The 24,588-nt window shown below is 37.0% G+C and overlaps 1 protein-coding gene across 2 annotated transcripts in view; it reads left to right on the top strand.

Moving 5' to 3' along the window:
- Nucleotides 1-24,588, top strand: part of LOC136877420 (zinc metalloproteinase-disintegrin-like 4a) — a 194,720-nt gene that overhangs the window by 118,791 nt on the left and 51,341 nt on the right. For both annotated transcript variants that reach the window (XM_067151441.2, XM_067151443.2), the window contains 3 exons: nt 5,164-5,323; nt 16,875-17,015; nt 20,300-20,472. In XM_067151441.2, coding sequence (XP_067007542.2) covers nt 5,164-5,323; nt 16,875-17,015; nt 20,300-20,472 — 474 coding nt within the window. The remainder of the gene's footprint in view (nt 1-5,163; nt 5,324-16,874; nt 17,016-20,299; nt 20,473-24,588) is intronic.

Genomic DNA, 24,588 nt, shown 5'->3' on the forward strand with positions numbered 1-24,588 from the left:
CGCATTCTAACGAAAGCTCTTGGCCATGGAGATTAGCAGAGTGTCTTTAATAGTATAAACATTCCTTGCCATATATTTTTAAATTATTAAAGAAAAATGTAGCATTCCGATTCGCCAATGCGCTCGCCAGTACTTCAAGGCCACCTGGACTGTGGTAGAGCTGAGGCATACGATGCAAGAGGGGGCAAGCACGCATGCGCAGTCTGACGTGTTTCTGGTCAGCTGTTCCATTTTCTGTTGTGTTGCAGTTGCGGCTTGTCACTTAGTCGAGAAGAAGCACAATGTTACTGTCTCTTTGTAACTCTCCCTAAATTTGCTAGCTTGAAATGACGGAGAAATGTAAAAGTCATTACCTCTGTTTCGTAATTTTAACTCTAAGTCTGTGAACTTCTTCCACCCAAGTAGTTAGCAAAGTGAGTCGATCCCCCATGTCATACTAATTTACTAATTTTCAGTTTTCAATTTTCAATTTTCAGGGCCCAGATTTTTTAAAAACTCATATGCAAATGCATATTTTGAACATTAGCATATATTTTGAATGTTAATGCATATGTAGACATATTTTTCTCTTGTGTTTGGTCGATTATCTAAGACTTCTGAAGAAAATTAAAAATCTAATGAACTCTATATGTTTTACACCCCTTGGCAACACGAGAAGCCTTCCCTCATTAAGGAAAGTGCTTTCAATGACGCAGGCAGATAATGACCCTTTTTACAACAGCTATTTCCTTTCTAACAATCAATCCATAAGCAACTATATAGGTAGAATCGGCAGTCTTTGCCAGAAGAATGTTCTAAGCAGTAGTGCCAGTGTACAAGTATTGCTCAGTTTCGTCTGTCGATGTAGAACGACCATTTCCAGTGTATAAATTAATTCTGTCCGACAATAGAAAGTCATTGACCCCTAAAAACACCGAAAAATTGTTAATAACCTACTGCCATGCATCATTTTGCAAGGAAAGAAACATGTTTATAAATTTAACACTGAGTTAAAATTAAATAATGCTTTTTGGTAAGTGTACTTTGTTTTATTTTTAGTGCAGATTTTCATCATTTTTAGTGCATATGTGCATGCATATTTTTGGAGGTTTTAGTGCATATGAATCTGGGCCCTACTCATAACAAACCAGAAACAACTTTCAATTATTAATGAAATTCCATTCCAGTAGTTAGCAAAGTGAGTTGATCCTCTGTGTCATATTAATGTGCTAATTTTCCATTTTGGTTTGGCAGACATGGTACTCATAACAAACCAGGAATAACTTCAATTATTAAGGAAATCATTGACTTGCTCCAACAAAACAACACAAATGTCAAGAATGCATTTTTCATCAACGGTTCCGGGTGCACTAGAAAAATATTCAGGATGTACAATACAAAAGTGTTTCATGCTTTATCAGTAACGTGGACAGGAATTGTCGCTGTTTTACTATGCAGCGGTTGAACAGTGAACATTACGTTCAAAATTCTTCTAAATTTATATGAGAGTTTGGTGTCTGGCTTACTGTAATATTACATTCTAAAATAGCCAACGATATTTGATTAGCACAGCTCAGTATCTCATTAAGTCCCAAAGGCAGATAGTCATTCATTAATGTCTGTAAATCATCTTCTAAAATATATCATATTCCTTCTGGTGGGAAAATTATTGTTCTTGGGAGAGATTTCATAAAGATTTTGCCTGTTCTGCTACATACTTATCACCAAATAATTATTTATTTATAATTGTATTAGATACTCTCATCTTTGACCCTTCTTCAAAATACGCCCCTTACATAAAAATATGCAGGCAAAACCAGAAAAAATGAAATTCACTGATTTTTTTGCAAGATATCAGAAACAGTGATAACCTTCTGTAGATGGAGACAAATAAAATATAATTGAAATACCAGCCAAAATTTTTGCACGTGATAATATCATGATTGAAATTTATAGCAAAATGTTCACTTCTGCATAAGATGTCATAATTTTCTCAAAAGTTGGCATTCTTAATTAATTAATTAATTTGAAAACCATTGGGCTTATACCTGGTAGTTCAAAACCATACATTAGCATCAATGGATTAATATTGAAAATGAAGGCTAGCTACTTAAATATCCTACATAATTCTTAAATACCTTGGAATTAATGGTTTGCCTCCACATATTCTTATTCTAAACATAGAAGCTAATGAGTTTTTCAAGAACACAGTGCAATAAGAAGACACATTTTTAACCTTGTTTTTTTATTGATCATGGTGTATAAGTGTATACAAAGACTTTTTTGATGAACATTATGACAAACTGTCACAATTTACATAAGTTTTTTAAGTTTGTAGTTAGTAAATGTTTTTAAGCCCCCTCTTTCACCTCCTCTCCCTTAGCCAATCATTATCTTTTCCCGATATGTTTTAAGTAGTCAAGTATGTTTTAAGATAATCTTGGGAAGACTATGTCTTTGCAATTTAATACTTTGACCTGAGCAAAGATATCTGTGGCTGATAATGTTTATAATGAAAGGAGACATGTACTACTACTAATCTGTGAACTCGCTTAAGGCACACAACATATTGTATCCATAAGGTGGAACAATAATTACTGTCAATTTGTTAAATTACAGAAGAAATAATTACGTGAATCTTCTACAGTCCCTCAATGCATTCATAATTGTAACTTGTATTAAACACTTCTTTGAAAATAAGAAATTTTTGTAAAGTTGTGACTGCACTGAGAGCTTCATTAAGTGATGGTCAACAAACTGTTCTTGTTCATTGTCATTCTTGTTAACCATATTGGATTTGGATGTCAGCTACAACTTCTTCTTCACTCGCTGACGTGTACATGGCAGATTGTTGTCTACTTTGACAAAGTCCTCTAATTCACAAGTTTCCTGGCAACAATATCATGTGCTGATTAAAGGACCAATTCTTCAAGTGAAAGTCAATGAATATGCTCATCGGTTTTGCAATCCAAACTTCAATTGTTCTTCCTCTTGGATTCAACATTTCCGAACTCGCCATGATACTGTTGCCAGGAAGATTTCTAGTGAAGCTGCCGGTATATCTGATGGTGTAACAGATAAGTGGCTACCTTTTTTTGCAATTTTCTTTACGTTGCACTGACACAGATAGGTCTTATGGCAATGATGGGAGAGGAAAGGCCTGGGAATTGGAAGGAAGCGGCCATGGCCTCAATTAAGGTACAGCCCCGGCATTTGCCTGGTGTGAAAATGGCAAACCATAGAAAACCATCTTCCAGGCTGCCGACAGTGGGGCTCGAACCCGCTATCTCCCGATTACTGGATACTGGCCGCACTTAAGCAACTGCAGCTATCGAGCTCGGTAAGTGGCTATCTAAGAAATGGCCTGCTTTGTGAGAAGGTTACAAGCCGGATGATGTATTCAGCGCAGACGAAACTGGCTTATTCTAAAATATGACCCCAGGTAAGATATTGAAATTTAAAGGTGACCAGTATTTGGAGGGAAAATATCTAAGACAAGAATCACAGTTATGGTAGCTGCAAATATGACAGGATCATGTAAAGAAAAGCTTTTGTTGATTGGAAAATTGAGAAAACCAAGATGTTTTATAAACATTCAGTCCCTACCTATAGTTTATAAAAACAATATCAAATTTTGCATGACATTGAAAATTGTTGAAAAGTGGATGCATAACTGAGACTCTCAGCTTAAATCAAAGAAATGAAAATCTCTTCTCTTGGTCGATAACTATGCTGCTCATCCAGTGGTCAACAATCTGCAGTGCATAAAGCTTGTGTTTTTAGCTCCAAACATCACTTCATCTTTACAACCTACGGACCAGGGTATTATCAAATCTTGTAAATCTCTTAAAATGCAGTACAGGAAATATCAAGTGATAAACATGTGACAAAAAATTGAATAAGGTGAAGAAACAGTCTTCAATGTTCTTATATTGGAAATATCACTCAAAGGACTGCTGCCAATTGTTTCAAACATGCAGATTTCAGAAATCTTTCTTCCCTTTACCACAGTGAGAGTGACACATTTTCAGCATGAAGAACTTGTGAAATAGAGGACTTTGCCAAAGTAGGGAACAATCTGCCATGTACACCTTAGCGAGTGAAGAAGTTGTAGTTGACATCTAAATTCAACAATAGAATATGCTGCCTCAAGTAACTCATTGTTGTTGAGTACCAGAAAGAAAAAAACCATTACTAATGTGTAGTAACTGTTATTCAAACACTTTTTGTAACAGAAGAAACATCATGAAACATCAAACATGCTGCACATCTATAGTCTAGGTTATGTTAGGTAAGGATTCTACATATAGTACATACCTCAGTAGTGGGAGATTTCCCAGGTTTATTTTTTCCTTTGTGTGTTGTGGACGGCTGTCCACATTCTCTCAGCGACTTGTTCAATAATGCCCAGTGTTTAACAGTAGCAGGAATATTAGTTTCTTACCGGTACTCCATTTTGGAAAGTGCACATTAAAGCAAGCTGTACCAGCTGGCAGCATACATTTGTATCTCTGTCCACAGAGGGGCAGCTGGAACTTATATCACATGCATTCTGTTAAGCTCTGTAGGAACTATCTGGACAGTATAAGGCACATGTACCATTCACCACTGCACTGGCATGACGACTTACATCAGTTTCCATGCGAAAAACTAACATAATACTTTTATAGCACTTGTACCCTTTTCCACAGAATATCTAATGTCTACAGTACTTTATTTGCAGTTTTGTACTGCAAAACAGTAATTAATATTTGTAATACAGTAACTGGAAGGAGGATGTGTCATTCATGGCTGTTATAGTATACAGCACATGCATTAAATTTACAACATGCTCAAAATTTTATTTCATTTATTAGCCAAGACCATGCACAACATTATTGAATAATTTAAATTGTTGGTATTGCTGTATGTAATGTGTAAACAGTAGAAGAAAAATTTCTGTCAGTCCCGCTCTACAAATACTGTATTGTAAATACAGTACCGGTACCTATTTCAGTTACATTTTTTGAAGTTTTTATTCTGTTAGTTGACCATGCAAGTGTGCAGCCTAAAATGTACAAATATGAAATTTTTAACAAAAAGGAAATAAAACTGGTTTGTGCCATTATTGACTATAACAACCATTAATTTGTGGTTCCTTCAGAGTCATTATAACCATTGTTTTATTGCATTGTTTTTTCCCAGTCTTTTTGATGGTCCAGTGTGTGGGAATGGGTTTGTGGAAACAGGCGAGGAATGTGACTGTGGACTGAAGGACTCCTGTAACAATCCTTGCTGTGATGCTGATACTTGTACTCTTTATTCTAATGCCACTTGTGCTACTGGAGAATGTTGTGATCTTCAGGTGAGATTCAATGGACTTTTGATAAAATGAATTCTCTTGTCTGCTTGTCCTTGTTCTACTGAAGACCATAAATGGCTGAGGACTCACACTTATATCTCAGTATAGTGAAGAATAACTATGATACACACTATCTGTTCACTTTTTATGAGATGTATTATTTCCATCTTAAATCCTGATATACCAAGGATAACAAGTCATGTTAAAATGTATGACATGTTTAGTCCCTCTTATGGGACATCTTCAGCTACATAAACATCAGTGATAAAAATATACATACCGTATGCTGTTGTTTGAGTCATCAGTCCATAGACTGGTTTGATACAGCTCTGCCCACACCACCTTATCCTGTGCTAACCTTTTCATTTCTAGGTAACTGCTGCATACTACATCTTCTCTAATCTGCCTGTTATATTTATACCTACCTTGGTCTACCCTTACCATTCTTACCACCTGCACTTCCCTCAAAAACCAACTGAACAAGTCCTGGATATCTTAAGATGTGTCTTATCATTCTATCTCTTCTTGCCGTCAAATTTTGCCAAATCGATCTCTTCTCACCAATTCCATTTTGTATCTCTTCATTTGTGATTTGATCTATCCATCTCACCTTCAGCATTCTTCCGTAACACTACATTTCAAAAGCTTCTAGCCTATCCTCTTTCTTCCTGAGCTAGTTATCGTCCATGTTTCATTTCCATACATTGCCACCCTCGAGACAAAAGTCTTCAGAAACATCTTTATTTATTTATTTATTGGTTATAGAATGTCCCAGTGAGCTAGTGGCTCAAGGAGGGACTGCCCTTTACAATCACAGCTTGGCAGCTTTTAGTTTCAGTTAACAGATAAGGCATAGGCCTACATATATAACAAGGAATATTTTGCAATTATTGATTTACATCATAATATCATTATTTTACATGGAAAAAGAAGATATTAAAGATATACTAAGCTTAGGTGGAAAAATAGGTACACAGTGGTTATCAATTTATTCTCCAACATATTGTTCAAGGAAGTACCTACGTACTTCTTTCTTAAATCTATACAACTTATTGATTTGTTTTAATTTGGGAGGTAGAATATTCAAGGCTGTGCTTGCTGAATAAGAAATGCTTTTAACACCATATTTGGTAGTGTTAGTGGAATCTTTGTAAAACTGGTTTGCTGATCTTGTGTTATGGGTGTGAATGTCTTTGCTGCATCATAGTTCTGTATTAACAGAAACCATATTATTTTTATACCTGAAGATAAATATAGCTTGAGAGTATTTAATCTGGCATTGTACTGGTAATATGTTTGTTTCCTGAAAAACTTCCACAGATGGTTTTAGTAAATCAAATCCATACATAATTTTTGTAGCCCTCTTTTGGAGTACTTCTAGTCCCTTTATAGCTTCCTGTGTACAATTTCCCCATATTATATTCATGTACATAAGGTGTGAATGTATGAGGGAGGTATATATGTTTCTTAAGTGTTGGTTGTTTATTCCATAGTCTTTCAACCTTTTTAGTACTCCAATTACACTAATAATTTTTTTCTTTACATTTAAGATATGCTCATTCCAACTTAAGTTATTGTCCAAAGCCAGGCCTAAATATGAAAACTGGTTTACTTTTTCAATTGGCTCATTGCCAATTTTTACTACAATGCAGGTATTGGTAGTTTGTGTTGGTTTATGAAATATCATGTACCTTTGTTTTTGAGGTGCTTATAACTAGGTTATTTTTGTTCAGCCATGATATTAGTATGTCCAGATCTTTTTGCATATACTCCATAATCGTTTGTTCACAACTGCTGTCGTATAATGTAAGTATAGCATCTGCAAACAGGAATATCTTACCAGTAAACTCACGATAACCTGTATCATTAATAAATATTAAAAACAGTAATGGTCCCAGCACTGACCCTTGTGGGACACCATGTTTAACATTGTAGATGGGCCCTTTAGTTTCATTGATATTAACATATTGCTGCCGGGCTGAGTAGCTCAGACGGTTAAGGCGCTGGCCTTCTAACCCCAACTTGGCAGGTTCGATCCTGGCTCAGTCCGGTGGTATTTGAAGGTGCTCAAATACGACAGCCTCGTGTCGGTAGATTTACTGGCACGTAAAAGAACTACTGCGGGACTAAATTCTGGCACCTCGGCGTCTCCGAAGACCTTAAAAAGTAGTTAGTGGGACGTAAAACAAATAACATTATTATTTACATATTACTTCCTATCAGTTAAGTGATTTTTAAACCACTCAAAGGCTATTCCTCTAATTCCTGCACTTGCTAGTTTATTAAGTAGTAGGGAATGGTTAACAGTGTCAAATGCCTTTGCAAGATCTATGAAAAGTCCAGCTGCTATTTTATTACTATCTAATGCATTCTGTATAAGGGAAACTATGTCAAAAGCTACTGGTACTGAAAGAGTACTATGTTTGGGTAGGAAGCCATACTGAAATCTGAAGAAGAAATGTGTTTTTATTAGGAAATTCAAGACTTGTTTTTTTATTACTATTTCAAGTACTTTTGCTAGTGAAGTTACTATACATAGTGGTCTGTAATTACTGGGGTCAGATTGTTTTCCTTTCTTAAGAACTGGTACCACTCTTCCAATTTTACATTTATCTGGTATTACTCCTGTTTGAAATGACAAATAAATTATCTCGGTGAGCAAGGGGGCCAAATGATTTACACATCTCTTTAGGAGTATGTTATTTACTCCATCATCTGTGTAATTATTCTTGTTGGCTAGAGCTTCTATGATTTGTGTAACTTCCTTAACATCTGTTGGCCTAAAGTACACAGAGTTGCAGATCGTATGATTAGATAGCAAAGGTGGGTTACATGGACCAAGATCTTTAACCAAGTTTTCAACTACATTAACGAAAAATGTGTTAAAAGCTTTACAAATATCTTGACTGGAAGTATATTGAACATTTTCATACACAAGTTCTATAACTTTTGGTTTACTATTAGTTCTACCAAGTATCTGGTTTACTGCCTTCCACATTTATTTATTAGTATCCCCTTTTCTAATTACATGATTATAATATGACCTTTTTAGCAATTCTTCATTTTAATTACGTCCTTGCAACATCTTGTGTACTCTTCGATTGTTTCAGTTGAAGGGTTTTTAGCTTTAGTTTTTGCATACCGGTATAGGATATTTTTTTCTTTTTACCGGTACCACTTCTAGGAATTTTTGTGTTACCCATGGCTTATGTGTATCTTTTCGTGGTGGTTTTTGCCCAATATTTGAACTAGCTACTCTAAGTCCCTCACTAATAAAAGCACAGAGCTGGTCGTAGGCTTCATACACGTCAGTAGATAGATTTGTACAAGTATTTTTTGTGAAAAAAAATATTTAGCTTAGTGTAATTTATTTTCATGTTTGTACATTTGCGTCACTAATGAATGGAAGGGAGCTCTCTTTAATTTGTGTTCTTACTTCTAGAATTAGAATATTATGATCACTAAGGTCACTTATTACATTATATACACGGTAATCTGCGGCGGCAATGTTTGAGTGTATATGATCAATTAAAGTTGAGGATGTGGGTGTTATTCTTGTTGGTACCGGTAGCCTTGTATTGCAGGGGTAAAAACTGTAACAATTCAATAAGGATGTATAGTTCCTATAAATATTGCTAATTTTTTAGAAAATTTACGTTACGGTATCGTCTCCTATAAGCAATGAGTTTGATTTTCGGGTGTTGCACAAAACAAGTTCAAGGTCTATCATAAAGTCAGTAATATTACTCTCCTTTGGGTTGTAATAAGAAATTACGTTATATCTCCGGTTTTTGCTAAATACTTCTATTTGGAGAATACTGTGATAAATGTTAATGATCTTAGTGACTTTAGTTGTCCATTTTCTTGATAAATACACTGACAGTCCCCCTCAAAGGCTATTCCTCTAATTCCTGCACTTGCTAGTTTATTAAGTAGTAGGGAATGGTTAACAGTGTCAAATGCCTTTGCAAGATCTATGAAAAGTCCAGCTGCTATTTTATTACTATCTAATGCATTCTGTATAAGGGAAACTATGTCAAAAGCTACCGGTACTGAAAGTGTACTATGTTTGGGTAGGAAGCCATACTGAAATCTGAAGAAGCTAGATGGTAAGGTTCAAAGCTAGGTATGTTATAACAGGATGTTTCTTCATCTGATAGCCAATTTTCTGTTATAACTATAATGTCAAGTTCTGTAACCTCATCAATAATAAGCATAATATCCTCAAACTTGTTCCTAACACTTCGTGCATTGATACAGATACCGTACATTTAAATTTAGAATTTAGAGCTTGATTCTTAGTTTGTAATTTATAGTTTTCTATAGTATCACACTGGATCTCAACAGAACGTATTATTTCCTTACTGCTATAAATGTCCTGTACCATTTAAAATCAGTATAAATTCGGGTGAATATAGTACCTGCAGTGTTTACTGTCCGAGTTTATTCTCTTTTCTTCGTTGCTGATGAGCATGCTTGGTCCATCCCTAGCTTCACGGACGTAGATCTTGCAGTCCCTTGTCCATGTGGCAAATATTTTGCCATTCTGCTTCAGCAGCCTACACCTTCTTGCAATGTTCTCATTCCTGGGTGAAAGATGGTCATTAATGAATACTTTGCGTGATGGGCAGTTCAGACCAATATCCTGGGTATTCAACACTCTTTTAAGTATTCTCGCACTCACTATTTCGTCTTTCTTCCACCTGTTAGTGAATTTCACCACAATTCTTCCAACGTCCCCACCTCTTGACGGCAGACGATGAGCGACGTCAATCTCCTGAATACCCAAGTCAACCCCCAATGCCCTAGCTGTTTGTATTACCAAGTCATACGCATTTTCTTTGGCCATTTCTGGCATTCCATTGATTAACAAATTGTTCCTGCGGGTGTACTGTTTAAGGTCTTCTGACCCATCTAACGCCTGTTTGGTATAATTGCTTACACTCGCCAGAGATTTTTCTGATTCAGATGTTCTTTTATTCAGCTCACCAGTGAGAGTTTTGAACTTCTCAAACTGGTCATTTATAAATTCTGTCGCTTCCTTAATAGCACTGAGTTCAACCATGAATAAAGTTTTCATTTCTGTAACAGATAATTGTATCTTCTCGGTCAACTCCTTAACTACCGGTACGTCACATTCGCTTAGGTTAACTGGCGGGTGACAATCGTCACGTTTACATTTCCACACCTTTTCCGGATCACTTCTTACCGCCTCGTAAGCCTTCTTTGACATTCACGTGCATTCTTTTTGAAAATTACGTCCACAATCCCCTTCACAATTAACAAATTCCTCACAATTTCTCACTTTTTTACCGCATGGAGCACAAACATTACTAGCCGCTGCCGCCATTTTGAATGACTGTAATTCCTATATCAATGTTCGATGTGAGCAAATTTCTTTTCTTAAGAAAGATCTTCTTTGCTTGTGCTAGTCTGTATTTTATGTCTTCCTTACTTCTTCCATCATTAGTTATTTTACTACCCAAGCAACAATATTCATCTACTTCCTTTAAGACTTCATATCATAATCTAATACGGTACCGGTATTTCCTACATCACCTGACTTTGTTCGACTGCACTTATTTATTTTGGACTTTATTTATTTTCATCTTGTGCTCCTTGCCCAAGACTCTGACCATACCATTCAGCAGTTGCTCCAGATCTTCCGCAGTCTCAGATAAAATAACAATATCATTAGCAAATCTCAGGGTTTTGATTTCCTCACCTTGGATTTTGATTCCCTTCCCAAATTCCTCTTTGATTTCCTTTACTGCCTGCTCTATATAAACATTGAAAAGGAGGGAGGACAAACTGAAACCTTGCCCCACTCTTTCTGGATTGCAGCTTCTTTTTCAAAGCCCTCGATTTTTATCACTGCAGACTGATTTTTATACAGATTGTAGATCATTCTTAATTCTTCGCTCTCAGTACTGGATCCTGATCACCTTCAGAATCTCAAATAGCTTGGTGCAATCAACATTATCAAATGTATTTTCAAGATCTACAAACACCATGTATTTGGACTTGTCCTTCTTAATTCGGTCCTCTCAGATCAGACATAAAGTCAGGATTGCTTCACATGTTCCTACATTTTTTCTGAAGCCAAATTGATCTTCTCCCAACTCAGTTTCAACATGTCTTTCCATTCTTCTGTAAATAATTTATGTTAAAATTTTGCAGGCATGAAATACTAAACTATGCAGTAGTTTTCACACTTGTCAGCACCGGCTTTCTTGGAAATAGGTATATCAACACTGCCGAAAATTGGATGGCACTTCCCCTGTCTCATACATCTTACACACTAAATGGAATAATCTTGCCATGCTGATTTCTCCTAAGGCAGTCAGCAATTCAGAGGGAATGTTATCAATTCCAGGTGCCTTGTTTCTATTTAGGTCTCTCAAAGCTCTGTCAAATATTGGCCTCAAAATTGGGTCTCCCATTTCATCAGCATCAACAGCCTCTTTTTGTTTCAGAACCAAATCACCTACCATGTCTTTACCTTGATACAATTGTTGGTTCCTGCCATATTTCTGCCTTGCCTTCTTTCGCTAAAAGCAGTTTTCCATCTGAGCTCCTAGTATTCATATACCTGGTTTTTCTTCCTCCAAAAGTTTCCTTGATTTTCCTTATCTAGGACCATACAACCCTCAACATCCTTACACTTCTCCTTCAGCCATTCTTCTTTAGCTATCCTGCACTTACTATTCCCTTCATTCTTTAATCACCTATATTCTTTTCTGCCCTATTCATTTATCATATTCTTGTACTTTTGTTGTTCATCAATCAGGTCTAGTATCTCCTGAGTTACCCTATCCATTGAATCTTAGTTGATCTTTCCTTTCTTCCTAACATTTCTTCAATAGCCCTAGAGCCCTCATTCTTCACGATTGATCATTCTTCATCTATTGTGTTTCCTTCAGCCTTTTCATTTAGTCCTTCTGCAACATGTTCCTTGAAACAGTCCCTCAGACTCTTTTCTTTCAATTTGTCTAGATCCCATCTCCTTGTATTCCTTCCTTTCTCCAATTTCTTCAATTTCAGATGACATTTCATGGCCAACAAGTTGTGGTCAGAATCCACGTCTGCTCCTGGAAAAGTTTTGCAATCCAGCAACTGGTTTCTGAATCTCTGTGTAATCATAATGAAGTCTATTTATTGTTTCGTTTGTGGTGTTTGAACCAAGTATTAGCAAGGACTAAATTATGATCAGTGCAAAATTCAACCAGCCAACTTCCTCTTTCATTCCTTTATCACAATCGGAATTCTACTACGGTACTGTATTACCTTCTCTTCCTTGGCCTGCCATTGTATTCTAGTCTCTCATCACAAATAGTTTCTCATGTTTTACATATTGTATTAAATCTTCTCTCTCTTCATATATTATTTTGGTTTCTTCATCATCTGCTGAACTAGTAGGCATATAGACCTGCACTATTTTGGTGGGCATTGATTTGGTGTCTGTCTTGACAACAGTAATCCTTTCCCTATGCAAGTCATAGTAGCCTACCCGCTGGCCTATTTTCTTATTCATTATTATACCAACTCCTGCATTTCCCCTGTTTGATTTTGTGTTGATAATTCTGTAGTCACCTGACCAAAAATCCCACTCCTCCTGTCAACGTACTTCAGTTATACCAACTACATATAACTTTAGTCTATTCATCTCCCTTTTCAGAATCTCCCTCCCACAACAATTCAAACTTTTAACATACCTATATATGAATTTTAAAATAGCACTGTGTTGCATTAAAAGTGAAATTGTAAACTTGGCAAAAATCCATCCATTGTCTTAGATGCACTAAATAAATATCTGAAAAAAAAAATGCCACAGTAAAATACAACACTCTCACAATCAATCAATCAATCAATCAATCAATCAATCAATCAATCAATCAATCAATCAATCAATCAATCAATCAATCAATCGATCGATCAATCAATCAGTCAATCCTGATCTGCATTTAGGGCAGTCACCCAGGTGCCAGATTCCCTATCTGTTGTTTTCCTAGCCTTTTCTTAAATGATTTCAATGACATTGGAAATTTGTTGAACATCTCCCTTGGTAAGTTATTCCAATCCCTAACTCCCCTTCCTATAAATGAATATTTGCCCCAATTTGTCCTCTTGTATTCCAACTTTATCTTCATATTGTGATCTTTCCTACTTTTAAAGATGCTACTCAAACTTATTCGTCTACTAATGTCATTCCACACCATTCCTTTGCTGACAGCTCGGAACATATCACTCAGTCGAGCAGCTCGTCTCCTTTCTTCCAGTTCTTCCCAGCCCATCTTTAACTTTTTTGTAGCTTACAAATTCTTCTTTCACCAGAATGAATACTCCCACTCCCACCATTCCTATCCTATCTCTACGATACACACTCCAGTTCCGTGAGAAAATTTCTGCATCCATTATATCATTTCTCAGCCATGATTCAACTTCTATTACAATATCTGGTAAATATATACCTATTAAATTACGTATTTTTATTCCTTTCTTTACAATACTTCTACAGTTCAACACTAACATTTTTATGTCATCCCTACTTGATTTCCAGATCTCTGTACCCTCATCACCGCTCCCTAGACAAACTTGTTTCCCTGAATGTACCTCTCTATTATCCTTCTAAACAAATTTCCTAACTTATACGTACCACTGCGGCTTAAGTGAAGGCCATCTGAGCGCAGATACCTATCTCCTACCCACCCATTAAGGTCTAGAAATTTCACTCCCAGTTTCCCCACATACCCACTCCATAGTCTCATTTAAATCCCCATCACCCTCCAGTCAGTATCCCCTCTACACAGTATGCCACTGATAACAATCTCCACTTTCTTAAACTTCACCCGTGCTGCATTTACCAGCTTGCCTTACGTTGTTGGTACCAACGTGAAACACTACCACCTTCTCCTTCCCCTCCTCCTTCTCTTCTACTTTTCTCAGCATCTGCCTCAACCTAATTCCTGGACAACACTCTACCCTGGTTCCCTTTCCTCCACATACTTTCCCGACGTGTCTAACGATGGAATCCCCCATGACCAGAGCCTCAACCCTACCCACCTCATTTGATCCCCTCCCCTCCTCGTCAGTCCTATCTTTCCTGATAGCTGCAGAAGCTACTTCCTCCTCCCTTTTCTCCCTCCCATGACCCTGATCCACCTGGATTTTCCTATCCTCTACTCTACATTTCCCTTTCCTACCTTTTCCCTTCCTCCTACTTCCACACATCTCAGCAACAGTTCCCTCTTCCTCAATTTCCCTCTGTTTCTCTACCTGGAGTGGCTCGTACCAATTTCTCACAGACACCTGTCATGAATTCTGATCCTGAGTAGAGCTCTTAGCCTGCAATCTCCTTCCCCTTAGAACATTAGACCACCTGTCTTCTACAGTTCCCCCCTTTCCTTCCCATCACTCTTTTACACCTGCTGTAACCTGTACATTGTTTGAGGGAGGCCTACCTTCATTCCTGTCTTCTGTGAGAATCCTAATTATCTCCCCCAAACTCTCCAACTCCTCCCTGATAACCCTCAATGCCTCACCACACCCACAGTTCCTACACTTGCATTCTTTAACCATTCTTTATGGACAAAATGAAAAAGAAAAGTAAAAGTAAAATAACTTGCTTTGTGCAAAAAAAAAAAAAAAATGAATGAATGAATGAAAAGAACATGCATGATATAATGAGAAATTCACTAAAAGCTTGAATGTTCAACTGATTTCTTGTGAATACATGTGCTGAACCAATGTCACCTTGAGCAACTGTGATTGCTATACAAACTTGTGAGATAGAGGTGGTAAACAAGTCATGTTGATGGGGTCCAAAATAACAAGGAACATCTCTCATAAAGTGAAAGTGAATGGTGGAGTTCTACAAAAATCTTAATGTAGCTATGGACTGAATGAAGGAAGTTCTCAGGAGAACTTGACATTGCCAATTGTAAAATGATGTTCCATTAGACATAAAGGATGAGTCTATAAACAGAAGAGTGGCAGGTTTAAGACTGCAGGAGAGAATCGATGGAAAAACTTCTTAATTTATTGTTTTAAAAATTATTTATGGTGTTGTATGAGATATTATCTGGTTTGGTCTTTCCAACTTAGAAAAAAGCTGTTTTGGAAATGTTTGTGTGTGTAAAATTATCATGTATCTGTGAGTTTTAATATTTTTGTTTATCTAACTTGTGTAATAGCATGCCATTTTAGAGGCATATTTCCTGTTGTGTAAAAGACTTTTCTGGATCAGCAAGAAAGAAGAGACTTCTGATTGGTGAAAATAAGATCAAATATAATTGGTGAATGTAAAAGTCAAGGGTAAATTCTGTATCCTGATTGGTTACTTTGGTGGTTGCACCATTTTCTGTTTCTCGATTTCTTCCGCTCCTTTGGTGGGAACAAGTTACTCTCTGTGTCTTTGATTTTTGATCATCCTAGAGAGTGGATGCAGTCCTGCATCAGTCCCGTCATGAGATACTTGTCTTGGGATAAGCACTATTTCTTCTTTTATTTCAGACATAAACATCATTTAAATGTAATTTTTTATTTTCTTGTGCAGGAGTTTATCCTTGACATTCACATTCATCACTGATTTATTGTCGAAATGACTTAGCTTTTCAGTTAAGATCATATCCTTTGGTTTTTGGAGGCAATTCCCTTTTTTTTTTTTTTTTTTAACCTTGTAACTAATATGTAATTTAACTTTTCCTTGGATTTGCCTCCCGTAGTTCTGCATCTCTTAACACATGCACCTAAAATCTATGCTCATTACTGGAAGCGTTTTAGGTACTGATGCAAGTTTTCTGTGCCTCTTAAGTTTGTTTTACTGTTTTTACTGTGACTATCACTATCCAATAAATCATCCATGTTAACTTTGTATTCTTCCAAATATCATGTGAACCACTTGCCATTTTGCTGTCACAAATCCACTCACTGCAAGGAGCAATCTCTTACAGACCAGTTAGTGGTATTTGTAAACACAGGAAACGACTCTTGTGATATAAAACCCTCTTAGAACTGCCAAAGCAAGGTCAGGCAAACAATAACTTGTAGCCCCTTTACTATAGGTTGTCACGAAAGTATGCACGTCACTATAGGTTGCATCAAAATTATGTATATCACAGAAATTAAGCCAGCTAACGTAATCGACTCTGGCAACTTCTGACTGGATATTTAAAGCCCGACCTGACCGACTTTGGCAATCTAAAGGGCGGTTGCACGCACTACCACCTGGCTCCAAGAGGGTTAAATTCTGTGGGGGAGAATATCTAAAAGAGCTGGAATGTCTCTGAGTAAATGGTAGACCATTCTTTCAGCAGCACTGTTGCAAGTCACTAAGTTCCCTTGATCCACCCATTCTGCAGGTATCTCATAGCAATTAATAACGTCGAGCCCTTAGCCACCTTTTATACCAGAAGCAGCTGTGTTAATGAGATCTAGGCTGTAATTTACATTTGAAGAGGCATGTTCAGTTACTTTCAAGTAGATAGTGCATATTTAAAATAACTAAATGAAAAATAATTGTGATAATTCTTGCTACTACCTTTCTTTTTTATAGACATGTCAGATCAAAGCAGCTGGTAATGAATGTCGTTCAGCAGACCATGAGTGTGACCTGGCTGAGTTCTGCACGGGTCAGTCTGAATACTGTCCTGATGATGTTTATAAAATGGATGGTGAAGTCTGTGGCCAAGAAAAGGTAGACTTTTGTATTATAATCTGCAAAAGATTTTTTTTTCTGTTTTAAAAATAATAATATAACAGTGAGACCTGTTTTGACTAAAAGCTGCTATTCACAGGTTAATTTTAAAAATTGCATTTGTCCTGTATGTCTGGTCTTTTACCACCTGTATACATTTTTACACTTTTGTTCATTCCCTTTCCCTGTCTTTATCTTAATTCTTACACTTTTCACATCAAGACAGAAGATGTGTCAAGGTGGTCTCTCAGTGAGTGTTGATACCTATTCTCTTGAAGAGAAGAAATTAATGAATCAGAAACCTAATTTGAGGACGACTTGGACTGCCGACCCTAGGTATGAATCCCATATTGTCTACAATAATGTCTCGAAGTAAATCAGACCCAGCCAACTGCTGGAAACTGCAGATGATGATGATCAGTCAATCAGTCACTACTGATCTGCATTTAGGGCAGTTGCTCAGGTGGCAGATTCCCTATCTGTTGTTTTCCTAGTCTTTTCTTAAATGATTGCAAAGAAATTGGAAATTTATTGAACATCTCCCTTGGTAAGTTATTCCAATCCCTAACTCCCCTTCCTATAAATGAATATTTGCCCCAATTTGTCCTCTTGAATTCCAAATCTATCTTCATATTGTGATCTTTCCTACTTTCAAAGACACCACTCAAACTTATTCATCTACTGATGTCCTCCCACGCCATCTCTCCACTGACAGCTCGGAACATACTACTTATGTCTCAATATTATTACAATATTTATAAGTCCACCTGTTCAATACAATACAATATACAGTACAGTACTATTTAACCAACTTTCTTTAACATTTTGTTTCAGAAAAAAAATCTCAATCATTTCTTCCAACAAATGTTTCAATGGGGTTATAACACCCACTTGACCGTCTTTTGAATCCAATTGATCACCACACCAACATAATTACTGACATCCGCTAGCTTCGACATACATTTTATCATTAGCAGCGCCTCCACAAGAAGTTCCATTTTCTTTTCTACTTTCAGATGTATCAACTGTATACATTTTAACATATTTATTACGTTCACACTTCTGTTTTAAATAACTGACAGTGATTTTACCATCTTAGATTCATACTATGGGAACTGAAGAAACATCCCCCTTTGATGATTGTGCTTACACTCAAGGCCGTCACAGTCTTAAAGGTCTATAACAAAAGGATCCATTTTAGTTTTAAACTCTCAAATATTCATGTTTAACCACGTTTTAATCTTCAAAAACTGTTGTTTTACTGTTTTTTGTTGTTTTTTTAACACACTTTGGTGCAATATTGTTGTTTTAGATGTTACTGTATAATATTTTACAAAATCATTGTTCAACATTTTACCCTATAACTTATAAGATTAGAAAGACTCCATATGTATTATTTTTAAAATTGATATAGGCTGATGATACCCGTAAAGGAGGGTGAAACATGTACCATTGACTTTTATGTATTATGTATAAATTTTAACCATATGAAATAGTGGATTATATTGTATTGTATTGAACAGGTGGACTTATAAATATTGTAATAATATTTGAGACATACATCAACTTCAATACGGAACCAAAATGAGAATAGTTACTTGTAACATACCACTTAGTCGAGCAGCTCGTCTCCTTTCTCCCAAGTCTTCCCAGCCCAAACTTTGCAACATTTTCGTAACGCTACTCTTTTGCCGGAAATCGCCCAGAACAAATCGAGCTGCTTTTCTTTGGAATTTTTCCAGTTCCTGAATCAAGTAATCCTGGTGAGGGTCCCATACACTTAAACCTTACTCTAGTTGGGGTCTCACCAGAGACAAATATGCTCTCTCCTTTACTTCCTTACTACAACCCCTAAATACCCTCATAACCACGTGCAGAGATCTGTACCCTTTACTTACAATCATATTTATGTGATTACCCCAATGAAGATTTTTCCTTATATTTACCTAGGTACTTACAATGATTCCCAAAGGGAACTTTCACCCCATAAATGCAATAACTAAAACTGTGAGGACTTTTCCTACTTGTGAAACTCACAACCTGACTTTTATCCCCGTTTATCATCATACCATTGCCTACTGTCCATCTCACAACATTATCGAGGTCATTTTGCAGTTGCTCAAAATCTTGTAACTTATTTATTACTCTGTACAGAATAACATCATCTGCGAAAAGCCTTATCTCTGATTCCACTTCTTTACACATATCATTGATATATATAAGAAAACATAAATGACCAATAATACACCTACTCTAATTCTCTGGGTTCTATTTTCTAGAAACAGAGCCACCCATTCAGTCACTCTTTTGTCAAGTCCAATTGCACTCATTTTTGCCAGTAGTCTCCCATGATCTACCCTATCAAATGCCCTTAGATAGATCAATCACGATACAGTCCACTCGACCTCCTGAATCCAAGATATCTGCTATATCTTCCTGGAATCCTCCAAGTTGGGCTTTAGTGAAATAACCTTTCCTAAACCCAAACTTCCTTCTCTCAAACCAGTTATTAATTTCGCAAACTTGTCTAATATAATCAGAAAGAATGCCTTCCCAAAGTTTACATACAGTTCACGTCAAACTTACTGGCCTGTAATTTTCAGTTTTATGTCTATCACCCTTTTCTTTATACACAGGGGCTACTATAGCAACTCTCCATTCATTTGGTAAAGTTCTTTCAATGATGATGATGATGATGAATGTCTTGAAGTATGAGATAGTCACGTTACTACGAACTCTTCATTTTTGTTAGTATGAGAAATCAGTTTGGTATTATACAGCAGAGTGTCCTCATAATCTTGGAGTTGCCTTGTATTTGTTCAGTATCTTGTTCTGTTAGTATCTTTATATTTAACATCAGAAATCAAACATTATAACATAGAATTATGATTCCCTACCTACATTATTGTCATGTTAATGTGCACATTTATCAAGAATGCAAAATATATGCAAGATAGGCACGTTGTCTCCATTTCTTTTCATTTTCCTTTTCGAGTAAACATGCATATATGAAGTAAATGTTGTTCAGACTGAGCTAAATTTACTACTTTTATCCATTTGTTTCATTCTCATTGGTTGACAGAAATTCAGAAATGAAGGGTAGAACCACACTCTTCTCCCACCCCTGTCTACATTTCCTCATGAATCTAATGCCCAACAAAACTTGCTTTACAGTATACATAATGATGAGATCATGCACTGAAAATTGAGTAAAGAAGAGGATATTTTTCCCCCAATACCTTCTTTAATTATGTACTTTGGTAATTATTCTTTGTTTGTTCTAGGCCTTCTGTTATGAAGGTTCTTGTCGTACACATTCAGACCAGTGTTGTCTGTTATGGGGACCATCAGCCAAGAATTCAAAATTGGATTGTTATCAATTGAATACCAAGGGAAATAGGCATGGAAACTGTGGTTACAACAAGCTTTCCCACGACTACCTGCGATGTAATGCTGAGTAAGTACATCTGTGAGAATTTATGTCTAGACCTATGAAGGAGAAATCAGAGTAAGGTTTCAAACACTGATTTTCATCCATTCATTCATTCACTTTTTCATTGTTACGGCCATCTGTGTGCCACATTTACACATTTACACAAGCCACCTGCCTTTCCATCTCTCAGACTTGTACCTTTTTCTTTGCACTTTTGCCATAGGTCCTTAACACTTTCCAAGCAGATGCTTTTGTGTTTCTGAGTGGAATATTTTTTAAATATTTTAAAATATGTAGATTTTATTTTTCATGCACTAAATTTAATTATACCATAATACAAACATATTATGCTTAGCTGTTGATACTGGAAGATTTAGCAGCATCTGTTCATTACAAAAGTTGGATTTTGCTATGGTATGTCCTTACATTTAGTGCTTACTACATAAGTCACTGCACTTTACATATACACAATACTTCTACCAAACACACAATACCCTCATGTGTTTTAACACATGTTGTGAAGTGCAGCACATTTCAAAACATGTGTTGGGATGCAGAAATGACTGCTGGCTGCAGGTTTTGCAGTATAAATACAGTAGATTCCTTGCACAGTCCTCTTTTATTTATACACTAGCTATAGTACCTGGCGTTGCCCAGATAGTTTTTTAATGTTTACCTTTAATATTTGTATTGCCAGTTAGTTAAGTGTGAAGTGAATGCTTATAGAATTCTTTTTGAGATGTTGATTTTATGACCTATTATGTAGTTTTAGAATTATTTCAATGTATTTGATTTCAAGTTTTGGATTATTTAATTTTCAAGTAAAACTTTGTCCTTGTGGATGCTAGAATTGATTGAGAAGTATTTGATTCTTTCAAAAAAATAATAACTGACAACTATATGTATTTACCCGTCACACTATACATATGATGAACACAATTTCAGCTGTCATTGAGACTGTCACAATCATCGTTGTGACCCCAAAAGCAGTGGATTCCAAACTAATCTCAGTCATTTTGTACTATTTACTTTTAATACCTTCTCTGCTCCCTTCTCTATGAAATTGGACTTGTAAAAATCTGGAGTGTCATTATTAATCTCAGCGACCCTGAAAACTGCCAATTCGACACTATTTTCGATTACTTTTATATATCTTTTTTTTTTTTTTTTTTACTTTACTTCGCACCGACACAGATATGTCTTACGGCGACAACAAACGTAGAATAGGATAAATGGGAAACAGCGTTATCCAAGAAGAAGAAGAAGAGAGAACAGAGGCAGAAGAAGACAGATGAAGATGAAGGTACTCAACCTGAATCAGTACCGGTATCTGAAACTGTTAAAAAGAATGAGCAACGGAAACGTTCGACTATAAGAAGCCGCCCTGAAGCCGTACTTATTAAACCGATGAATCGCAAGACTTTTGCAGATGTTGTGAAGGATATCCGCAGTAAGGTGGAGCCGGAAGATAGTGGCGCTGGTATTAGATCGATCAGGAAAACTGTATCTGGAGCGGTTCTTCTTGAATTTAATAAGGCCACGGAAAAGGAGAATAGAGAAAATTTTAATAGAGCACTTAAAGGTGCTCTTGGACACGATGGCGAAGTAAAGGTTTTGACGCCTAGAACTACATTGGAAATTCGGGATATGGACTGTACCACCACTATTTCCGACGTAGAGGAGGCTGTAAGACGAGAATTAGAAAATCCTAATCAAGAATTGAAGGTCTAAATCACAAATCCGAACAGCAGGGGACAAAAACTCGCCATTGTGGAGATAGAAGATAGCGAGGCACGAAAGCTGTTAGATATAGGCAAAATTAAAGTAGGCTGGCTATACTGCGGAGTAAGACGGTGGGCCGTAATTCCTCGGTGCTTTAGATGTCTGTCATATGGGCATCAAGCACGAAACTGTAAAGGATTGGACAGAAGTAAACTCTCCTTTAAGTGCGGGGAAGCTGGTCACAAGGCAGTAGGATGCAAAGCGAGTCCACAATGCATAATTTGCACAGATATGGGCATTGAAGAGTCAAAACGACATCATGCTCTTGGCTCGGGAAAGTGTATTGTGTTTCGTGAAGCACTAGAAAAGGCCAAAGAGCAGTGGTGAATGGTACAGATCCTTCAAGCCAATATACACAGGAGTCTAACTGCCAATGATCTATTGACGCAAATGACCTATGAGATAGGAGCAGACATCTTGATTCTTAGAGAACAATATCAAGACAGGGATCAACCAGGCTGGTTTTCAGACAATCTAGGGACAGCTGCGATATGGGTGCCAGACCTTGGAAAATATTCAGTTATAAATCAAGGATGCGGGGATGGGTTTGTCTGGGTCCAAGTTGAGAAGGTAATTTTTGTCAGCTGTTATTTTATCCTTAATGAGGCTATTTCTGACTTCCAGACAAAACTAGATGGGCTTGAAGATACTCTGCAAGGGATGAACATTACTAACCTAGTTGGTGCTGGTGATTTTAATGCTCAAGCAGTTGAATGGAACATGCCTCAAACAGATTCTAGAGGAAGACGTACAATGGAGATGGCCGCCAGATTGGGATTAATGGTTATCAACTTTGGAAATGTGACAACCTTTCGGCGACCAGGATGTCAGGGAACTATACCAGACGTAACCTTCGCTTCTGAAAACATTGCGTCTAGGATAACTGAATGGCGAGTAATTGAAGAATATACTGGAAGCGATCACCAGTATATCACTTTTCGTGTACTTCAAGAGACTCCGCATCCAAGGATTACCACGCGCAAGCCAGAAAGATGGAACATAGCTACTATGGATAGAGAAATATTTCATGAAGTAATACTAAATGGAATGGACTCTATGCCGGATACATGTCACGGAGGCAATAGAAGCATAATTGCTAATAAATGCGTGGAACACACCATGAGACTCCTTCAGCAAGCATGTGACGCATCAATGACCAGAATAAAACAACGGAGAGGCAAGCGTCCAGCATATTGGTGGAATGAAGAAATTGCTGAGTTGAGGAAACAATGCCTGCGACTCAGATGAAGGACACAAAGAGCACGACATAACGATGAAGCTCCCTCAGTACAGTATAAGACTATGAAGAAAAGACTGCGAAATACAATTAAAAAGAGTAAAGCCGACAAGTGGTGGGAAATGTCTAAGGAAGTGGATGAAAATCCATGGGGATTAGGGTATAAAATCGTTATGAAGAAATTTGGGATGTTGTCAAGCCCTATCATGGATCCACGCACAATGGAAGAAATAGTACACACACTATTCCCTGATCATGCAGAGAGGATTGATGATGAGGCCGAGAAAGAACTAGTTAATGTACCACCTTTTACAACTGAAGAACTGATAACAGCAATTAATTCCCTTAGAAATAAGAAAGCCCCTGGACCAGATGGTATTCCAGCAGAAGTACTAAAGGTGGCAGTCGAATTATGTCCTCAACTGCTGTTGAGAATGTATAACCATTGTTTGAAAGCGGGAATTTTTAGCTTTCGTTGGAAGATAGCTAGACTGGTTCTGATCAGTAAAGGGAAAACTGGGGGTTACAGACCTCTATGTATGCTGGACACTGCTGGGAAAGGTTTAGAGAAGCTATTACAACCGAGAATACTAGCAGCAGTCCGATTAGCTGGCGACCTATCTGACCAACAACATGGATTTCGCAGAGGTCACTCAACTCTAGATGCCGTGAAAGAAGTGGTGAAGACAGCAGAACGAGCTCAAATGGGTAATCATTACTCTAGAAAGCTGACGCTTCTTGTGACTCTAGATGTCAAAAATGCTTTCAACTCGGCAAGATGGAGTGATATTTTGGAAGCTCTAAAAGAAACTTTCAAGCTACCAGAATATCTCATGTATATACTGCGAGACTATTTGAAAGACCGTACATTATTATACGACACGGAAGATGGTCAGAGAAGGAAACGGCTCACAGCTGGTGCAGCGCAAGGCTCAATTCTCGGACCACACCTTGGGAATATCATGTATGATGGTTTGTTACGGCTGGAGATGCCAGAAGATGTAAAACTTGTGGGTTATGCTGATGATGTGGCTGCTGTGATAGTAACTCGTAACCTAGAGCTGGCTCATTTTAAATTGAATCAGGTGATGCGATGTGTCAAAGAATGGATGATAAATCAC

The sequence above is a fragment of the Anabrus simplex genome, chromosome 7 (genome assembly GCF_040414725.1).
Source record: "Anabrus simplex isolate iqAnaSimp1 chromosome 7, ASM4041472v1, whole genome shotgun sequence".
Lineage (NCBI taxonomy): Eukaryota > Metazoa > Arthropoda > Insecta > Orthoptera > Tettigoniidae > Anabrus > Anabrus simplex.